We start from the raw sequence: 20928 nt of genomic DNA, 5'->3' as shown, positions 1-20928 counted from the left end.
TTATTCAATCTTTCCTTACAACTCAATTTCTCTAATTTATGTTTAAAATATATTTTAAAAACTGCAGATGACGTGAGTCTGGAGTAAAGATAAAATGCTGGAAACTCGCTGTAAACAGGGCAGCAACTATGACTGGTAAAGTTGTGTGTTCGGGACCCAAAGGTCGTTTTCTTTGAATCACGTTAAAAATCCTGTCACTCTTACCTGCAGCAGAAATGGTTAAATGCAATATTGAAGTGGCTTTGTTCACACCTGAATGAGAGTGAATCGTCAAACCGGTAGGATCTGATTTCAGCAGAGGGCCGCTCCCTGTTCTGAGGAATGTGGGCGGACAGGCCGCTGGTCACACACATACCTGAGACCGAAATCTCTCAGAACAACAATACGAACCCTCAGAATCAATCAGTAATCCGGCCTCTCCCCAGATTGGCGATAAGGAGAGTTTGGTATAGTGGGCGGGGCAGTTTCAATCACCTCAAAACATATCCAAGAATATCCGCGAATATACTTGGCGAATTTAAGAGGAAATATTACAACTTCTGATATATACTTCGGATCTTTGTACAACCAACCCATGGACTGTTATGAATCAACCACCAGGAGTGACAGAGTCACAGAGTTAAAGTGTCAGAGAAAAGTACAGCACAGAAACAGGCCCTTCGGCTGAGCTATTTAAACTGCCTACTCTCATCCACCTGTACCGGGGTGGTATCTGCCATACCCATACCTTCTAAACTATCTCCGAAACGTTGAAATCCAGTTCGCATGCGCCACTGGTGCTGGTAGGTCGTTCCACGCTCTCACGACCCATTGAGCGAAGAAGTTTTACCTCATGTCCCTCTTAATTTCTTCATCTTTCATCTGGCACCCATCACCTCCGGTTGTGGCCCAACCAAAACTTGCTGAAAAGCCTGCTTGCATTTACCCTATCTATAATCCCTCATATCATTCTATACCTCTGTGAAATCTCCTCTCAATCTTCTATATTTTAAAGAACCGGTTTTCATCTGTTCAATCTTTCCGTATTATTCAGGATTTCTTTGTAAACTTTCTCTGTCCTCTTTCAACCTTACATACATTTTCCCTGTGGGTAGCTGACCAAAGCTGCGTTCAACCCTTCAGATTAGACTCTGACAGTGTCCTGTACAACTTCAGCTTAGCATCCCACCGCGTGTACTCGGTACTCTGGCCTGTGTGCCAGCAGCTTGCTTTACCACCCCACTGATCGGTGACGCCATCAGTCCGCTGCAAGCCGGTGTAGTATTCCTTGCTGCAGAACGCACTTCGGCGTCATCCGAAAATGTCCTGATGCATTTAACCATTTTATCATTCAGATCGTTGATATAGTTGAAAACAGCGGAGAACGATCCCTCAGGGCAGCCAACAACTCCTCTGTAATTTATATAGTCCATGAAGTTGATGACGTTTTGTCTTAACTCTACAGACTCTCTCTCCGTCTTCCAGGTAAATACAGATTCACATTAAGCTCATCCCTTTGGCTGCACACACGGTTTACCATTCTATTCTCCCAGAGGACCAAGTCTGGTTTTGGCAATCCCTTAGCTCTTAACATCTCTGCAGCAACCCTGAGGAATCGTCTTCCTCTTGTCTGCTAAGGGAACATCATGCAATCTCCTGACCCTTCTGCTTTCCTTCATAAGTATTATCTTGCATTTCTTACGGTCCTTAAGCAGCTCGTTGCACAAGGGATTTCCTGCGATTCACCATCTGCGATCCTCTGTCATCCTGCCCCACATCAGCGCACCGGAGTCTCCTGCGCCCTCTGCTTGTGACTAAAACGGGCTTGATGGTTAATTCACGCGCCTGGGGAACCAACAGGAATGGGATTTACAGAAGTGAGGATGCAATTAAATAACTTCATTGGCATTGCAAAAGACAAGAACAAATAATATACAGACGGCGAACAAATAAATGGAGTAATTTAACATTGTATAATACTGTGAGAAACGAAAGTACCAGTAAATGTTTCTAAACCAGCTGATCACTGTCACTGTCCCCAGAGTGATTGCCCCGGTTTTCGTGGTGCAATATTTTTTTTGGCAACAAATGGCCACGGATCGATCAAAAGTGAAGGAGACTAAGTACCAGACTGAACAAAGAGGAACAGCGTGGATGTTAAACACCGATGCACACTCAGACAAGAAGAAAATTCCGGTTAGCATGTGAGCATTCGGAATCCTGCTCAATATCTGGTGCAGGACAACGATCAGCAGATCCCCCGCTTCCAATACAACCAGTTAGCGAGTGAGAACTCCGGAGAGAATTCAAAATACAGATATGCAAAGTGACTTCGGGTCCTTCTGCAGGATACCCTAAAGTTTACCCTCCAAGGTTGAGTCGGTGGTGAAGTAGGCGAATGCAACGTTGGCATTCATTTCTAGCGGTATAGAATACAAGAGCAATGATGTGATTGTGAGGCTCTATAAGGGCTCATGAGACCACACTTGGAGTATTGTGTGCACTTTTGGGCTCCTTATTTCAGAAAAGAGATACTGACTTTGGAGAGCTTTCACAGAAGATCCAGGAGAATGATTCAGGAATGAAAGGGCTACCTTATGAGGAACGTCTGACATCTCGTGGGCTGTATTCCGTGGAGTTCAGGAGAATGAGGGGGGATCTCATAGAAACTTTCCGAATGTTAAAAGGCCTGAACAGATTAGATATGGCAAAGTTATTTCCCAAGGTAGAGGAGTTTACGACAAGAAGGCACGACTTCAGGATTGAATGACGTCCATTTAGAAAAGAGATGGGGAGACATTACTGTAGACATTACGTTACATGGTAAATCTGTGGAATTTGTTGACAAGTCGTTGGGTGTATTTAAGGAAGAGATAGATATTTTCTTGATTAGCCAGGTCATCAACGGGTAGGGGAGGAGGTAGATGAGTAAGGATGACCGGAACAACTGGACCAGCCCATGATTGAATGGCGGGAAAGACTCGCTGGGCCGAATGGCCTACATCTGCTTCTTTATCTTATGGTCTTATGCTCGTATGCAATCAGCGCAAGATTAAAGTCCTCACGAGGTCGTTACGAGGTGCATAAAACCTTAGTAGTTACACATCCGGAAACGTGTTCCTTTAATTTCATGAGGCACAATGTACAAGAACAGAGGTATGTTATTACAAATGTACTTGGCTCATTTCAGCTCTGACTGAAGAGCTAGTCACAGCTTTCGACAACGCACTATCGGGAGGAAGATCCCCTGCACAAATGTGTTGAAGACTCTCACCAGTATTTTCCTGGGATGGGAAGTTTCACAGCAGGGACACACAGGTACCCGAGATAAGAGCTTATTCCTGGTTTTCATCAGCAGTGAATAACTCAGATAAAGATCACTGATGATTCGGCAATTTCATAAATGTTGAGGGAAAGGTGGTCAATGGGGCATCAAATACAAACACCACAGTACTTAAATTCCATTCAATATCAGAATTAGAATCCGGTTTATTAACACTGGCATCTGTCGTGAAATTTGTTAACTTAGCAGCAACAGTTCAATGCAAAGCATAATATAGAAAAAGTAAAAAAAAACAATAAATAAGTAAATCAATAATGGTATTTCGGTATTGAACAGATAAAAACGTGCAAAAACAGAAATAATATATATTTTAAAAGTGAACACAAGTGAATCTGCAGATGATGAAAAATAAATAAAAACGCAAAATGTTGGCAGAACTCAGCAGGCCAGACAGCATCAATGGGAGGAGGTAGTGACGACGTTTCGGGCCGAAACCCTTCATCAGGAGTGAAGTAACACGTCCCATAGATGCTATCTGGCCTGCTGAGTTCTGCCAGAATTTTGTGTTTTTATTTAAAAAGTGAGGTGGTTTCATGGGTTTAATGCCTATTTAGGAATCGGATGGCGGGGGGTAGACGTGTTCGTAATAGTGACCCATTCAAACTGGCGGGAGGAAAGGATTTTGGGAATGCCTAGGGTGGAGCACCGGGGGAGGAGTGTGAGATGGATGTCATAGAAGGAGAAACAGGGGCGGAGCGTGAAGCGGTTACAGACATGCCCAGATATGATTTTTGTTTTTGAGGAATAGAGAGCATGGCGGTAAGGGTAGTATTTCTCTCTGCGTGTCGGATGGGGGAATACTGGGAATCTTCCAGTCTCACAGATGGCCACATCTACGCCAGGTGCACCGAGAGTCTGTTAGGGATCTGGAGCTGCGGCTCGATGAACTACAGCTTATTAGGGAGAGTGAACAGGAGATAGAGAGGAGCTACTTGTCACCCTGAGGCTCCAGGAGTTAGATAATTGGGTGACCGTTAGGGGAGCGAGGGAAAGTGCTCAGATAGTAGAGAGCACACCTGTGGCCACCCCGCTCAGTAATCGTTATCTTGTTTTGCATGCGGATGGAGAAAGTGACCTGACAGAGGACGATCACAGCGATCTGGCACTGAGCGTGGTCCCGTGGTGCAGAAGGGAAAGAGGAATATGAGGAATGCGGCATTCACAGGGGATTCCATCGTGAGGGAACAGACAGGGGATTCTGTCAACCTGACAGAGACACCCGCATACTGTGTTGCCATCCAGGTGCCAGGGTACGGGTTGTCTTGGATCGGGTGCAGGGTATTCTGAAGGGAGAGGGTGAACAGCTAGAAGTCTTGGTACACGTTGGTACCAATGGCATAGGTAGAAATAGGGAGGAGGTCCTGACGAGAGAATACATGGAGTTGGGAAGGAAGTTGGAAAGCAGGCTCTGCAGCGTAGTATCCTCGAGATTGCCGCCTGTACCTCGTGTTAACGATTCGAGAATAGCACAATCAGGCATGTTAATGAGTAGCTGAGGCTGGTGTACGGGGCAGGGTTTCGGGTTCCTGGATCATTGGGACATGTTCTGCGGGGGGTACAACCTGTACGAAAAGGACGGATTACACCTGAACCCAAAGAGGTCCAATACCATCGCGGGCGCACTTAATTGAGCTGTAAGGGGTGGGAGGGGGGGTGGTGGATGGGAACCGGAGTGATAGGCGTTAGGAAGGGGAAAACAGAAATAAGTCACAGATAGCGTGCAACAGAGATGATAGAAATGAAAGGCAGGAGATGAGGCATAATCACAGCCAGTGGGATGAGTTACAGGGCAAAAGAGGCGTGGTGCAGTTAAATCAGAAAGCAACAAATACTGGAATGGAAGTGTTGCAGTAGAATGCACGCAACATAAGAAATAAAACGGACGATCTTTAAATTCAGCTACTAATTGGCAAATATGAGGATGTGGCCATCTCTGAAACTTAGCTAAAGAATGGCAGCCATTGAGAGCTGAACGCCCAAGGATATATGGTGCATCGGAAAGATGGATATAGTTTGTGGACATGACAGGTAGCTTTGATTTATCAAACTCCAATTCTCCAGCACGAGTTTATTTTATCAAAATAAACTCCAATTCTCCAGCACGGTCGGCACCATCCAGGGCTACGGCAGTTTTTTTTTTTCCCGCACCAATAGTTCAAGATGCTTTAATTTAAAATTGAACGTAATTGTGCTGTGTTTGAAAAAATGCTACAAGGTTGAAGAGAACGGGGAAAGCGAAACCCTGATGAGATTCACTTGTGTGTTCAATCTCGGACCATCGGGAGTTTTGAAAATTCAAATCGTGTCGCTGTGCGTTTTTGTTTACAAGGGTTTGTTTCCACGCCTTATTATCAGTGAAGAGGGGTTTCGCCAACCAGAGGTGTCTATTAGATGCCTGACGGGGTAAAGTACATGCAATACTTTGGTCTGGAAATATAAACATCGAACCATTTGGAATAATGCTTCTGTAATTCGGAGCAGGTCAGGAAGAATGTGCAAATAAAAAGAAAATGCGAACTTCCTGATCTGATCCCTTGTCATAGTTTGAAGGAACCGCATCCAAATGTATTTGCAGAATTTGAAAGCAGCGAACCCAGCTGGGCCCGTGGGGGCAGGTGACAAACGGGAGTCGAAAAGGAGATGGATGCCTGCGAACAGAGGAAGTAAATGTGCTACGAACTTTGAACGTTGTAAATGGACAACCTCAGAGGCAGCGGGGCGTAGTGACATGCGATGAGTGCCAGGATATCAAGGAAGTACAGATGTATCCAAACTTTACACATCGGTCGTAAAGCTCTCTTGGCGATCAGTTGACAGTGCCTCATTCCCAAATCTTGCTCCTCTTGCAGTACCGAGTATGTAACCTTTCTCCCTGCTTGCGCACCATTGTGGAGTCTGCGACGCACGATTTACGCCTCTTAAACCTCCAGTAATGAGCGCCCGCCAGGTTTGACTGTTCTCTCTTTACAGCTTATCTCTGCCCCACAGAACGTGAGAGAGTAATTCATTGATTCCTGAATTTAGTGGCGATTGTGATCCTGTCCCGGGGAATGTGCGGCCTCTCCACCTGCACCACTCGCTACCTGGTGGCCGTGACAACGGTGGATCTATTGACCGTTGTCTTGGTGGTGATACTGTGGCCGCTCAGTTATTATTACTTCCCTAGGACTTACCTGGCCATCACCCCCGTATGCAGTGTGATTGCTGCCCTGACAGATACAGCCACAGACTCCTCTGTCTGGTCAGCTGTCAGCTTTCCCTTTGATCGGTTTGTCGTCATCTGTTGCCAGAGGTGGAGAGTAAAGTATTGCACCGGGAAAACTGCGTCTGTGGTTCAGATAACAACCAGTGTTCTGGTCTGTTTGAATTATGTGTCCGACTTCTTATATTGCAACCTGTGAAAGTGATTGACAATATACCTGGAGACTGCGTTCCAAAGACGGGATACTATACGGATCCCAGGTGGGTGGGATATGACTGTCTTACTACTGTTCTAACGTCATTACTCCCATTCAACTAATTAACAAACAAAATATCTAACCTCTTCTCAGAGGCGGTTGCCGTGATTTTCATCTGGACACTGCAGAATGGACGGTCACCGAAGAACATGACAGCGGAGAGAATAAAACTGGTTTAGAGCCCGAGAGAGGACAACACAGGCAAACACACATTCACACCTTCAGCCCGCGAGATCCACCTTCTATCTCACCTTACCTTTTCTGTTTATTTGCCCAGCATATTCCAGCCCTGTCACCGTCACAACCCTGTCATTAATGATAAAGCGGGAGAGCATCCAAGGGTATTTAAAACCTAATCAGCAAAATTGCATCTCATTTGTTACTTCAGTCTTTTGCGTCAGGATGAAATGAAAAAGAAAGTCACCAGTCTAAGGAGCTTACAGTAAATCTCGCACTTGTCCTTGGTATCAGATAAAGCTGTTGTGGAGAAATGATTAACACTACAGAACTCCTGGATTTGGTTCATAATTGTGCAAATTTCCATGGAACACCCAAATTCCTACTCCAGGGAGAAATGTCACCTTCCTTCCTGATTTTGAACGAATGATGCTTGCCACTTGATGGCGACTGCGTGAGCAATCAAATGGCATATTCTGCTTTAGAGCCTGAGAAAGGAGCAACACTTCGTCTTGAATTTATTACTCTTTCAAAGTGCATGTTTGTTATTTTTGTGTCAACCGCCTGGTCCTCTATTGACACAAGGAACCACTCAGCTTCTGAGAAGAGATCTCCAGTTTTGAGCCTATCCTCAGACGCTTCACATTGACACCTCGTCTGCTCAGATGGTGGATCTCACCCGTGGACGGTTATGCTCATCCATTGGTTAACTCAATCCTCTTTAGCAGAGTTTCCCAACCTACTTTAGCCCCAGTGCTACGAGTTGAGAACAGTCCAGTACCCCATCGCTAACTTATGCATCTGCAACAACGTCTGCTAGGGTGGTTAGGTCGGACGAGATCGCCAAGTGTCAGACGCGTTGTGATGACGAATGCTCAAGGCCTGCAGTGCGATGCTTCTTCCTGTGTCCCAGCGCCACCACCTTTTTTGGAAGTGCCTGCTCTACTAATGGTCGGTCAGATCTGATGCCTTAAGTTAGAGGCAGCTTATCGCCCCACCAAGATTCTTTAATGTCCCCCTGGCAAGTGTTATTTGCTCCTAAAGACATCTTAGGCCATGTAACCACCCCAGAGGGTATAACTGCTCGATTGTGATCATTTCTTCATCTTTCTGGTCTGAGCTTTCATTTCAGTTCAGAACAGTACATGCTCGCAGCATGTTGAATCCTGTTTTCATTGATGAAAATACATCCTTAGAAGAGTTACAGTGAGTAGGACAGAGGGAATGGGACTCCCTCAACACTGTGTGTGCAGCTCCCTCAACATCTTGCTTGCTCCTCTCCATAGTGCACTCACTTTATCTTCCACTCCCTTTCTCCCTACCCTTCACCCTCCTCTCAATTCTCAGCACACCTTCCTCTCTGCTTCTCCTCCGTCTTCTCTCACTCTCCATTTCCTCCTCTCCCCTCTTATCCTAATACATCTTCTCCCACTTCCTCACCTCCCTCTCCTACTCCAGTCACCCCAACTTCCGCTCACTCTCACCTCTCTTCTCCCCTTTCTGTCTACAAACCACACACCCACCCCGACACTGAATCTCAGCCCGTGCTCACTGCAGGATGCAACCCGTCCCTTTCAATATGCGACAGTGACATCGACAAGATAAGTAGCCTTGGTGACTTCGGAACATACTGGCGTTTGGAGTTGGATGAAGCAGAGGAGGGAGAGAAAGTGACAGAGAGATAGAGGAAGAGGGAGAAAGAGAGAAGGGGGAGGAAGAGATAGAGAAAGAGGGGGAGGGAGGGTTGGAGGGAGGAGAGAACAGGCTGAGTGGTGGTTGTGAAAAAGAGGGAGAGAGAATCGAGACTAGGAGTGTTAGTGAGCAAGACTGAGGAGAGCTGGCAGGGAAGTGTTGGAGCTGAGAAACAGAGGGGAGAGAGATGGTGGCAACAACCAGTGAGGGGAGAGAATTGCGGGAAGAGTGAGATGGATGTGGGTAAGAAATAAACGGGGAGCAAGTGAGGGGCAGAAAGAGGCATGGGAGAGAATGACGGAGGAGAGAGATTGGAGGGAATATGAGAGGGAAGAGAGATGGGGAGTTAAGCTGGGATAGAAACCAGGGATTGAGACGGGGGAGATATACGAGGGAAAGGGACATATTGATCAGTGAGAGAGAAACTGACAGGGATCGAAAAGGGCCACTCATTTTAAATGGAGACATATGGAAATTTCTAAAATTCTAAATCTTCCATGTAAATTCCTTTAGTATCAGTGAAGTGTCTATCTAGCTGAGTGTAGGCGGCTGATTGGGTACATTTTAGGTGGAGATAGAGGGGGATAGACACAGAAGCATAGATCAGTCATGGCCATGTTGAATAAACATAATATCATAAGTCTTCCTCTTTCTTATGAATTGATTTCCCTGTAGTCTGAGGGTGTACCCCTGGTCCTGGGCTACGCGTTATGGGAAACATGCTCTCTATCTTGGCTTCACAGTAGTCAGGAAACCCGCCCATAATTCTAAACTCCAGCGGGAGCAGCACAGAGACATCAAATACCATGAGCTGTGGTCTTGTTAAGCAGCTTCAGCTGCAGCACCTTGTTCAGAACCATCTGAAAATCCAAATAAACAACACACACCACCTTCCTTATTTCAAAAATTCCAAGAGATCTGTCTGGGAAGAGGAAAACCATGCTGTTTTGGCCGTACAGGGGAGGATTTAAAAGGACTGTCATGGAACTGAATCACTGGCAGGGTCTAGCTGGCCAGAGTTGACTCACTACTGTACACTAGGTGTGTTATAAATTCAATTAAGTACCGGAGACAGAGTTTAAAATAAACTGATTTATTTGTTTCAGATTCAGAATATTAAACACCAGTCCCATTAAAGGTGAAAGAAGAAACTCCTCCCATTCCCAGTGACCAGGGTGCAGAACTGGGTGTGGTGAGCAGCAGCAATAATTGCAGAGTTCAGCACCGACAGTCACTCTCGAAATTGCATTCAGCAACGGTGATGGACAAATATCCAGCATGCAGCTTATTGAAACTTTCTCCCCAGTGTGAACCCGGTAGTGTGTCACAAGTGTAACATGCTGCAAGGTTTCACTGCTCATGTAATGGCCTCTCTGTAATGTTTCACTGCTGAGGTAATGGTTTCTCTGCAGCAGCAATGTTTAGGTTAAGACTAGAGATAACAGGGTTTTGGAGTGTGGGGCTATCCAATGAGAGAAACATTCTTTCTTGTGAGTCTGGAAGAGAGAATTTGTGGTCTTTCGCTAGGGAGAGATGAGAAGACGTGAATGGAGAGAGCGGGCCCTTTTTCTTTGTTTACTTTACTAACCCTATAGTCAAAGTAGGAATTATAAAGCTCAATCATTTAATCGCACATTGTGTACTGTTTGTAATTTCGGGGAACTGATTTGTAACAGGGGACACATCACACAGCATCCACCCAAACGAGATTTCACAAGTTTGGCCGGGCTGGGGGCTATCACCCCTACATTAAGCTGCTAGCCGAAGCAAGAGTTACATACGCCTAGATGACTGAGTGAATCGCTTCCCAAGGTCTGAGCAGGTGATCAGCCTCTACCCACTGTGAACTCGCTGGTGTCTCTGTAGTTGAGATGACCAAGTGAATCCCTTCCCGCAGTCTGGGCAGGTGAACGGCTTCTCCCCAGTGTGAACTCGCTGATGTACCTTCAGTTGAGATGAGCAAGTGAATCCCTTCCCACAGTCTGAGCAGGTGAACGGCCTCTCCCCAGTGTGAACTCGCTGGTGTACCCTCAGTTGGGATGAGCAAGTGAATCCCTTCCCACAGTCTGAGCAGGTGAACGGCCTCTCCCCAGTGTGAACTCGCTGATGTACCCTCAGTTGGGATGAGCAAGTGAATCCCTTCCCACAGTCTGAGCAGGTGAACGGCCGCTCACCAGTGTGAACTCTCTGATGTACGTTCAGTTGAGATGACTGAGTGAATCCCTTCCCACAGTCTGAGCAGGTGAACGGCCTCTCGCCAGTGTGACCTCGCTGATGTACCCTCAGTTGGGATGAGTAAGGGAATCCCTTCCCACAGTCTGAGCAGGTGAATGGCCTCTCGCCAGTGTGAACTCGCTGATGTACTTTCAGTTCAGATGACTGAGTGAATCTCTTCCCACAGTCTGAGCAGGTGAACGGCCTCTCGCCAGTGTGACCTCGCTGATGTACCCTCAGTTGGGATGAGTAAGGGAATCCCTTCCCACAGTCTGAGCAGGTGAATGGCCTCTCGCCAGTGTGTACTCGTTGATGTACCTTCAGTTGGGATGAGCAGGGGAATCCCTTCCCACAGTCTGAGCAGGTGAACGGCCGCTCCCTTATGTGAACTCGTTGGTGAGCCATCAGGTACGACGACCGAATGAATCCCTTCCCACAGTCTGAACAGGTGAATGGCCTCTCACCAGTGTGAACTTGCTGATGTGACTTCAGGTTAGATGAGCAAATGAATCCCTTCCCACAGTCCGAGCAGGTGAATGGCCGCTCCCCGGTGTGAACTCGCTGGTGTTTCATTAGGGAGGATGCCTGAGTGAATCCTGTCCCACAGTATGAGCAGGTGAATGGCCTCTCTCCAGTGTGAACTCTCTGATGTACCTTCAGTTGAGATGACCGAGTGAATCCCTTCCCACAGTCTGAGCAGGAGAACGGCTTCTCCCCAGTGTGAACTAGCTGGTGTACCATTAGGTCAGATGACCGAGTGAATCCCTTTCCACAGTCTGTGCATGTGAACGGCTTCTCTCCAGTGTGAACTCGCTGATGTACCTTCAGTTGAGATGACTGAGTGAATCCCTTCCCACAGTCTGAGCAGGTGAATGGCCTCTCCCCAGTGTGAACTCTCTGATGTACCCTCAGTTGGGATGAGCAAGTGAATCCCTTCCCACAGTCTGAGCAGGTGAATGGCCTCTCCCCAGTGTGAACTCTCTGATGTACCTTCAGATGGGATGAGCAAGTGAATCGCTTCCCACAGTCTGAGCAGGTGAATGGCCTCTCGCCAGTGTGAACTCGCTGATGTACCTTCAGTTGGGATGAGGAATTGAATCCCTTCCCACAGTCCGAGCAGGTGAACGGCCTCTCCCCAGTGTGAACTCTCCGGTGAGCCATTCTCCGGTGAGCCCCACAAATTCAGCAGATGACCAGCCTCTGCCCAGTGTGAACCGACTGGTGTGTCCACAGGTGGGAAGACCGACTGGATCCCTTCTCTCACACAGAACAGGTGAATGGCCTTGTCCCTGTATGAACTTGCTGATGTACCTTCAGTTGAGACGACCAACTGAACCCATTCCCACAGTCTGGGCAGGTGAATGGGTTCCCCCATGTAAAATAACGGGCGTAGAAGTCAGTCAGATGATCGAGTGAATCCCTCCCCACAGTCTGAACAGGAAGGAAGATGAAGTGAATCCCTTGCTCCACTTCGTAAATATCTGGTCAGAGACAGCAAAACTGGCATGATATGTTTGAGATTCCAGTTGACAAATTCCTCATCATTTTCAACCTGTAAAAAGATTTACTAAGTCCATCAATGGGTGTCAGACAACATTTCAGATGAGATCACTTGACTCGTCAAGGTGTGATATGGCTTCACAACGTTTCAGTGAATTTCAACCCAAGTTGGAGAGAGAAGTCATCTTCTAACTGGGCACAGTGCTGGTATCTAGAATGACCATCAAATTCTCTGATGCTCCTCCTGTCTCTATGAGAATGGGGCATTTCTAACATCTCCAATCTGTGACCTGGCTCACTTTGACTCTCTCCATTGGTGTTATTCCCTGCTCCCACTGAGCTGCATGGGTGCCTGGCCCCACAGTAACTGAAACACTCTCACACAAATAGCCGGTACTCATTCCAAGCACCCACCACTCTCTGTGTAAAAAAACTAACCCCTGACATACTCTCGGTATCTATTTCCAAGCACCTTAAAACTATGCCTCTCATGTTAGCCACTTTAGACCTGGGGGAAAAAGCCTCTGGCGATACACACAATGAATGCCCCTCATCATCTTTTCACCTAAAATATGCTCTAAACATAAACAAGGGAATCAGACATTGCTTTGAGGTTTTGTTACAAGTATACAAAATTATTAGGGTACAGATAGGGTAAATGCAAGCAGCATTTTCCACTGAGGTTGGATGCGATGATAACCAGAGGTCATGGGTAAGTGGCGAAGGTGAAAATTTAACGGGAGCGTGTAGAAAAGCTCTTCACTGAAATAGTTGTGAGAGTGTGGAATGAGATGTCAGCATGAGTGATGAATATGAGCTCAGTTTCACCATTTAAGCATTAGACAGCTTAAATGCTTTTTCAGCATTGACTAGATGGGCCAAGTAGCCTGTTTCCATACTGAACTTCTGTAGGTTTCTGTGACAGAGAAGCTGGACAAACTTGTTTGGAAGGGAAAAGGTAGGAGGGACAACGGAGCAGCAATGGCTGGAGTTTCTGGGAGCAATTCGGGAGCTGAGTGATCGATACATCCGAGGAAGTGAAAGCATTGGAAAGGCAGGAGGACACAACTGTGGCTAAAATGAGAAGCCAAAGCCAACATAAAAGCCAAAAAGAGGGCAAACAAAAGAGAAAAATTATTGGGAAGCTTTTGGAAACCAACAGAAGACAACTAAAAAAAGTCAGATGAGCTCAGTGCGTGGAATCATGATATTGTAGTCATTAACGAGTCTTGGTAGCAGCCAACAGTCTGAGGCATTTAGAGGAACAAAATATCCAGGGCCTCAATATCTCTTAAAAACCCAGGTTCCCTGCACCAGTTACCATGCAACCTTTATTTTGGCAGGCATGTACAAACTCAACACCCTCAAAATTTCACTTCTGAAGGCCTCCCACTTACCAAGTACTCCTTTTCCAGAAAACAGCCTGTCCCAAACCACACTTGTCAGATCCTTTCTGATACCACAGAATTGACCTTTCTCTAATTGAGAATCTCAACCCATGATCCAGACCTCTCTTTTTCCATATTTTCTTTGAATCTCCTGGCATTATGATCACTAATTTCTGTCACCAGCCCTGGATCATTTCCTAACAGCTTCCTGCACACTTCTACGTCGGGAATCCTACCTACTGAGTAAGGGCACATTTGACAAACTCTACCCCATCTAGTCTTTTTACAGTATGGAAGTCACAGACAATATCTGGAAAGTTAAAATCACTTACTGAATCAACCTTTGTTTCTTGGCATGGTCTGCGATCTCTCTGGAAATTTGTTCCTCTAAATCCCTCAGACTGTTGGGTGCAACCAAGTCCCAAGAATGGTTACAATATCATAATGCCCTGTCCTGAGCTCATCTGGCTTTCCTACGATGCTTCTTGCATTGTGATATACACAGCTCAGCACATTCATCGCACCATGCTCAACCATTTGATTGCTGACTCTATCTGAGGTCTGAACAACATCTGACTGGTCTGAACAAACTCTCCCTCATTGGCACAAAAACAATGGAGCTGATTGTGGAGGACAGGAGGAATGGACACAGACTAACCCCTATTGACGTCAATGGACCTGGGGTTAAAATGGTGAACAGCTTTAAGTTCCTCAACATAAACATCACCAAGGATCTCAAATGGTCTGTACATACCAGCTGTGTTTTTCACCTCAGATGGTTGAAGAAGTTTGGTATGGGCCCCAAATCCTAAGAGATTTCTACAGGGAGACAATTGAGAGCATCTTGACTGGCTGCATCACTGCCTGGTACAGGAACTGTACTTCCCTCAATCGCAGGACCCTGTAGAAAGTGGTGTGGACAGCCCGGTACATCTGCAGATGTGAACTTCCCATGATTCATGGAAAAGAATAAAGTGAACTCGTGAAAAATATAATGAACTGATTGTGGTGTGGTTATTGATCCGGCGAATTGAAGTTTACACCATAAAAAGTTTCCCATCCGGATACATCACACCTTTGTGTGGCTACTCTCTTCTGCTGACTTCAAGAAATAGCAGAGAACTGTGGACTTCACTGAGCACATCATGGAAACAAGCCTCCCCTCCATGGACTCGCTCTATACTTCCTGCTGCCTCAGTAAATCAGGCAACATAATTAAAGATTCCCAGAACTCCAGACCAGACATTCTCAATTCTCAACCACCCATCGGGTCGAAGATAAATGAAAACACAAAAACAGAAAACATACCACCAGGCCCAGGGACATTTTCCATTCTGCTGTTATAAGCAAACTGATTATTCCTCAGGAATTCCTCAGCTTCCTTCTTGCATTAATAGGGATATATACCTCGAAACATTGGCTGCACTTCGGCAAGTTTTAACAGTGGAATGGAGTGAATGAAAAAATGCCCGCCCACAATGAGAGGACGTGACACTGGATCTCACTCCCTTGTCTGAACGGAATAAAGATTAAACTGCACAACCACGAGAATAACCCACATATGTAAGGTACCACACACATGATGTTAGACCCCGGTGTAGCAAATCCATGCATGACATCAGGCATGTGGGGGGGATAGGATTTTTGGTTCCATGGCTCTCTTCCAGGGAAGGTGGGACCTGTACAGAAGGGACCACAAGGAGAGAGAAGGTTCTTTGGAAACTGAAGATCTGAAGGCAGATAAGTCACCTGGACCAGATGGTTTACACACACAGTTCTGAAAGAGGTGGCGGGAGAGATTGTGGAGGCATTACTAATGATCCTTCAAGAATCACTAAATTCAGGAATGGTTCTGAAAGACTGGAACATTGCAAAAGCCACTCCACTCTTCAAGAAGGGAGAGAGGGAGAAGAAAGGAAACTATAGGCCACTTAGACTGACAGTGGTTTGAAAGATGTTGGAGTTGATTGTTAAGGATGTGAGTTTGGGGTACTTGGAGGCACAAGATAAAATAGGCCAGAGTCAGCATTGTTTCCGCAAGGGAAAATCTTGCCCGATGAATTTGGTGGAATGCTTTGAGAAATAATAAGCAGGGTAGACAAATGAGAGTTGGTTGATATTTTGCACTGGGATTTTCAGACCTTTTAACAGGGGTGCCAAACTCATTTTAGGTCACGGGCCGGATTGAGCAAAATGCAGCTTCATGCGGGCCGGATCAGTCGGTCGCGTGCGAACGCAGCTTTCGTTGCATCTTTTTTTTTCAGCCTGCTCTCATGTGTCTCAGTCTCTGCTATAACTACAAAGTGTTTCACTTTACAAATTCCGTTTCTTATGAAGAAGACTGCCGAATAAACTCTAAAAGCCCTGAAAACCTGGTACCTGAATAAACTCAGCATTAGCTATATCATACGCCATAGGCGCTTCGATTACTGGGGCCAGCTTTAATAGTAATTAGATATTATCTCACGGGCCAAAGATAATTCCACTGCGGGCCGGATTTGGCTCGCGGGCCTTGAGTTTGACATATATGTTTTACAAGGTACCACACACGAGGCTCCTTAACGAGCTCTGAGCCTGGTTGGGCGGCGATGAGGAAGGAGCTGATCTCGGGTTTACATTGTTATGTGTGATGAGAAAACCATGGGGAGATGGGGTCCAGAGTTGGCCCCCCGTGAACTATGCTGCTAACGAGAGGGAGGGATAAAGATGGGGAGAGGCACCATGCTGCACATGCTGATAATGAGAGAGACACAAGGATTTAAAATTATGGCTTCTTCGCTGATTGTTGACTTTACTCCCAAGGACTTTGCCTGTTTGTGTGAATCCTTGCTGACACAGCAGAGTGATGTCAGGTGCCTGCTGAGACAGGAGGGAGTGGCCAGTTTGATGGACATGATCAGCTGATGGATGGCTGGAACCCCGGCTGGGGAGATAAAAGACGAGTCTGCTGAGACACAGGCAGACACGCCACTGGACACTGAACGAGTGTTGTGCACCCACAGGAAGGTGGGGACTTGGAGGATCGAATCAGGGGAATCGGTCCAAAGCTCTCAGTGTGTAAAAGCAGGCCGGTAGGGGCTTGTGTGTGTGTCCGTCCTCACCTGGGTGACAAGTCCAGCACTGAAGAACGGTCTAGCCGGGAACGGAAGGGTCATAATCGATTACCACAACAGTACAAAGGAACAAGAAGACAACGGAAGGTTTGCCTGCTGATTCCGCTCATCTCTCGTTCGCTCTCTCTCTCTCTCCAACGTCACAACAGCAACTACCTTAACCCAAACTGAACTGAACTCTGCATTATCTGAGGACTATTCATTTACCCCTTGACTATGATAGAACTTGGTTTTGATTCTTATTCCTACACTTCTATATTTATCATTGCTAACCTGTCGTATATGTATATTTGCATTTTGGATACTGTATTACTTAGTTTACTAATAAACACCTTTAGTTACAGTACCACCAGACTCCAACGTATCATTCCATTTCTGCTGGTTTGGTTACCCAGTTACTGGGTACATGACAACATAAATCGAAGGTCGATTGTGTGGGAAAGGGCCGGGAAGGAGCCAGACGGCTGGACAGTCTGGGCCTGGAATGTAGGATCAGTTGGTTGTGGTTCCCCAAGCAGTGATAGAGGATGTTGGTGACATGAATCTGTTTGTGTGTACGGGTGTGGGGTAAATGGTGGGAAAGTTGTGGGGCTACTGGCTGGTGGAGGGAGGTTGGGGATGTGGGTTATCGGACACAGTGTGACCTGGGAGGATGGGTCCTAGGGCAGATCACGTTGTGAGCAAGGGAGGATCTGGTCCATTGCATCAGACAGCTTTCAGGAAGCAACAAATCTCTCTTTATATTAATCACTGTCTAATCTTGCTGCTAACATTGTGTTTGTCACAGAGCCCAGAGTCTGGGAACAGCTCGATGGTAGGAAGCAGATGGAGATGATGGGAGGCTGTTTATTGGAGTCAAGGCCCGTGCCTCCTGGAGCTCCCCAGGGTAACACCCATTGCTACTTGTCATCTATGTCAATAATCTGGTTGAGAATGTACGGGGTATGGGTAGTGAGTTTGCAGCAAGTAATTGCAAACAATTACTTCTTTTTGCAAGATAGTAAATATAAACACCCCTCTTTCCCTCTCTACACTCAGAACCAACCAAAAGCTACTTCAGAAGATGCAAGCTCTTCGAATTAGCAAACACTGAGGGAATGTGTGTGAGTTTAAAGAGCTGTGCTACTGACAGAACATTAGCAGATCTGGAGTGATTGCAACTGGGTCTGATAGAGGCATAACTGGTATTTCTGGGCACATTCAGTCTCACTCCAATTATTCCCTACCTTCCTTTGTACAGTTCTGTGATGTCTAAAGGACCAGTATTTGAGTAAATGTGACTCACCAAATTTTCTCCTGACTGAATCAATGGAAACTCTGACTCAGAAGGGTTTCTCTCCAGTTGGTTCTCTCAGTCCTCGGGCTGGTTCACTTGTTGCTGTTCCCTCGTCTTCAGTTGTGGTTTGCTTCCATTTGTGGGTTTTTCTTCCAATAAATCTCTCACCGCAGGTATAACTTTAACATATAACTTTTATAACATGAAAGATAATGAAGCATGTTAACAATACAAAGGAGAACAAAATATTTCTGCTCACTGAAATCTAAACATTGAAGACAAATATAACGATCTCAGTGAACAAATCTGTCCCTGACACGTCACAAAACCTGATATGGGATAGGAAGGAGTCATCATTCAGTCATTGTAAGACATAAGATGTAGGGACAGAATTAGGTGATTCGATCCATCGAGTCTGCTCCACCACTCAACCATGGCTGAGATTTATTCCAACACCATATTCCTGCCTTGCTCCTGGTACCCTGAAGCTACTTAGCAATCATGAGTATATTAATATCTGTCATAAATATACCCAAATGGCAGCCTCAACCAACCTCTGTGGCAACAAATTCCACAAATCAGCCATCTTTTGGCTGAAGAAATTTTTCTCATCTCAGTTTTAAAGGGAAGCATCTTTACTCTGACACTGTGCTGTCAATCGCAAACTTTCCATGTCCACTGTATCTAGGCTTTTCAGCATTCGGTAGGTTTACTTCACCATACATCCCTCCACTTCCCCCACCATCCCGCATCACCATCCATCCGCGGACGGTGGGCACACACCACGTGATCGTCCGTCACAAAGGGAAAGGCGGAGCAGATCTGCGGCGCACAGCCTCACGTGACCTGATCGCGGGACGTCCGTTTCAATTCTGTGGAAATAGACAGCCTGGGCTCCTGGTTTGGATCACTCAATGCAGATTCAGTGAAGCCGACACATTTCTGACGAGCCCAGATAACTGGGTACTAAATGAGAAATTGGCCCTCGGTTCGGAGCTCTTGGCCAACATCAGATCTCCCCGCTCGGGATCGCTCTCAGTACTCACCGATGGGAAAGTGATATCTTCGGCCCGCAGACAGTGACCCCGACCCCCGGCTCCCCACCCAGGAGGCGGGAACCCTTTGCCGATCCCGGAGCAGATGCACTTCAGCACTGTGGAAGCGAGCACACCGCCCGCCTGTAGACTGTGAGCATGCGCGAAGTAATTGTTGCGTCATTAGGAGGGCGGGGCCTCGGACGCAGACGCCCAGATACTGCCCATCTGCGGTTAAATGGGAGGGGCAGACGATATCACGTGACGCGTGGGGTCTCACACCCCCAGAGAAAAATCCAGCTCCCCATCACTCTGTAAAGAAGCAAACTTGCCGTTCACATCGCCTCTCACCCTAAATGTGTCAGACATTTCAACCCGCAGGAAAATTATATCGTCTGTTCACTGTATCTACTCCTCTCGTAATCTTATAAATATCCATCCAGTCTCACCCCAGCCTGCGCCGCTCTGGAGAAAACAACACAAGTTTGTCCAACCTCTCGTTATAGCTCATGCCCTCTAATCCAGGCAATATCCTGGTAAACCTCTTCCACACCCTCTCCAAAGCCCCGACATCCTTCCAAGAATGGGGGCGACCAGAACTGTATGAAATACTCCAGATGTGGTCTAACTAGTTTTATAAAGCTGTGTCACGAACTGTAACGTTTGAGAAACGAACCAGCTGCAATAGAGTTCACACTGGAGTCTGGTTTTGATGTTAAACCATGTCTTTATTAGTATCTACTTACAGTAACTTAACGAAATAAAGGAAAGGTAACAGTGTTTTGTGTAAATATAACTCCCAATCTATCGAGCCTGAGGCAACAAAGCTCAGAGTCTTGTGATGGTAAAGTAGGAAAGTTCAGTAATCCCCGGAATAAATGATGGGAGAGAGATATTTGTAATCCAGGGTGAAACGTAGAGAAAAGGCCGTTACTTCAAAATAACCGTCGACGAAGTTCTTATCCTTTGAATCTGTCCACTTACGAGTTATCAGCGAAAGTGACCTGTCACAGGAATACAGTCTACCCGGGGTTGCCACACAACATACCCTGGCAATGGTTATCACAAGCGGTCCGCCAAGATATTCCACAATCCATTCCAATGGATTATACTAAGTGACAGCCACACACATTCGTTGTGGTTCCGTGTACCGATGATCAACCCACTCTTGTGGGCAGAGGAGAGTTCCAAGCCTCAGCTGCGACTAACTGAAGCTATCAGCTTTTCCAGTCTCTCTCTCTCTCTTTAGAATGGCCGACTGCCTGTCTGCAAATCGCTCTCTCTCTCTCTCATGGTTAATCCACAGTTAGCGCTGTCAGCCTGTGACTGACGTCATAGTCCCGCCTCCTCACGCCGGCGCTCTTAAAGAAACAGTCACAGTACGACCGCAGGCTCGTAACAGCTGCAACACAACTTCCCGACTTTTGAACTCACTGCTTCAACTAATAAAGACAACCATGCCATTTGCCTTCTTAACCACCCGATCAATCTGTGCAGTCTCTTTCAGGGAGCGATGAACTTGGAGTCTGAGATCCCTTTGACCATCAACACTGTTCAGGGGTTTGCATTTAACAGTGTACTGTCTCATACATTCGACCTACCGAGCTGCCAAGATGATCATCACTGATCAAATCTCACTGAGATTTCTCAGGTCCTGTTGAATTTATTGCCAAGTGCACAAGTACGGGAAGGTACAGGTACAGAGAAACACTGACTTGTGGCAGCATCACAGGCAAGTACATTTAGATAACACG

At 46.4% G+C, this 20928-nt stretch overlaps 1 protein-coding gene across 1 annotated transcript; it reads right to left on the bottom strand.

Moving 5' to 3' along the window:
* Positions 1 to 9726: 9726 nt before the first annotated feature.
* Positions 9727 to 19496, bottom strand: LOC140724205 (uncharacterized). The gene is made up of 3 exons (XM_073038694.1): positions 19187 to 19496; positions 18150 to 18319; positions 9727 to 12415 (listed from the first exon to the last, which is right to left on the bottom strand). Exon 3 carries the CDS (start codon positions 12022 to 12024, stop codon positions 10483 to 10485), a length of 1542 nt encoding a protein of 513 aa, XP_072894795.1. The 5' UTR covers positions 12025 to 12415; positions 18150 to 18319; positions 19187 to 19496; the 3' UTR covers positions 9727 to 10482.
* Positions 19497 to 20928: the final 1432 nt, after the last annotated feature.

This window comes from Hemitrygon akajei, unplaced genomic scaffold (genome assembly GCF_048418815.1).
Source record: "Hemitrygon akajei unplaced genomic scaffold, sHemAka1.3 Scf000173, whole genome shotgun sequence".
In the NCBI taxonomy this organism is placed as follows: domain Eukaryota; kingdom Metazoa; phylum Chordata; class Chondrichthyes; order Myliobatiformes; family Dasyatidae; genus Hemitrygon; species Hemitrygon akajei.
The sequence above is the reverse complement of the archived record's forward strand: the minus strand, read 5'-3'. Positions and strand labels throughout refer to the sequence as shown.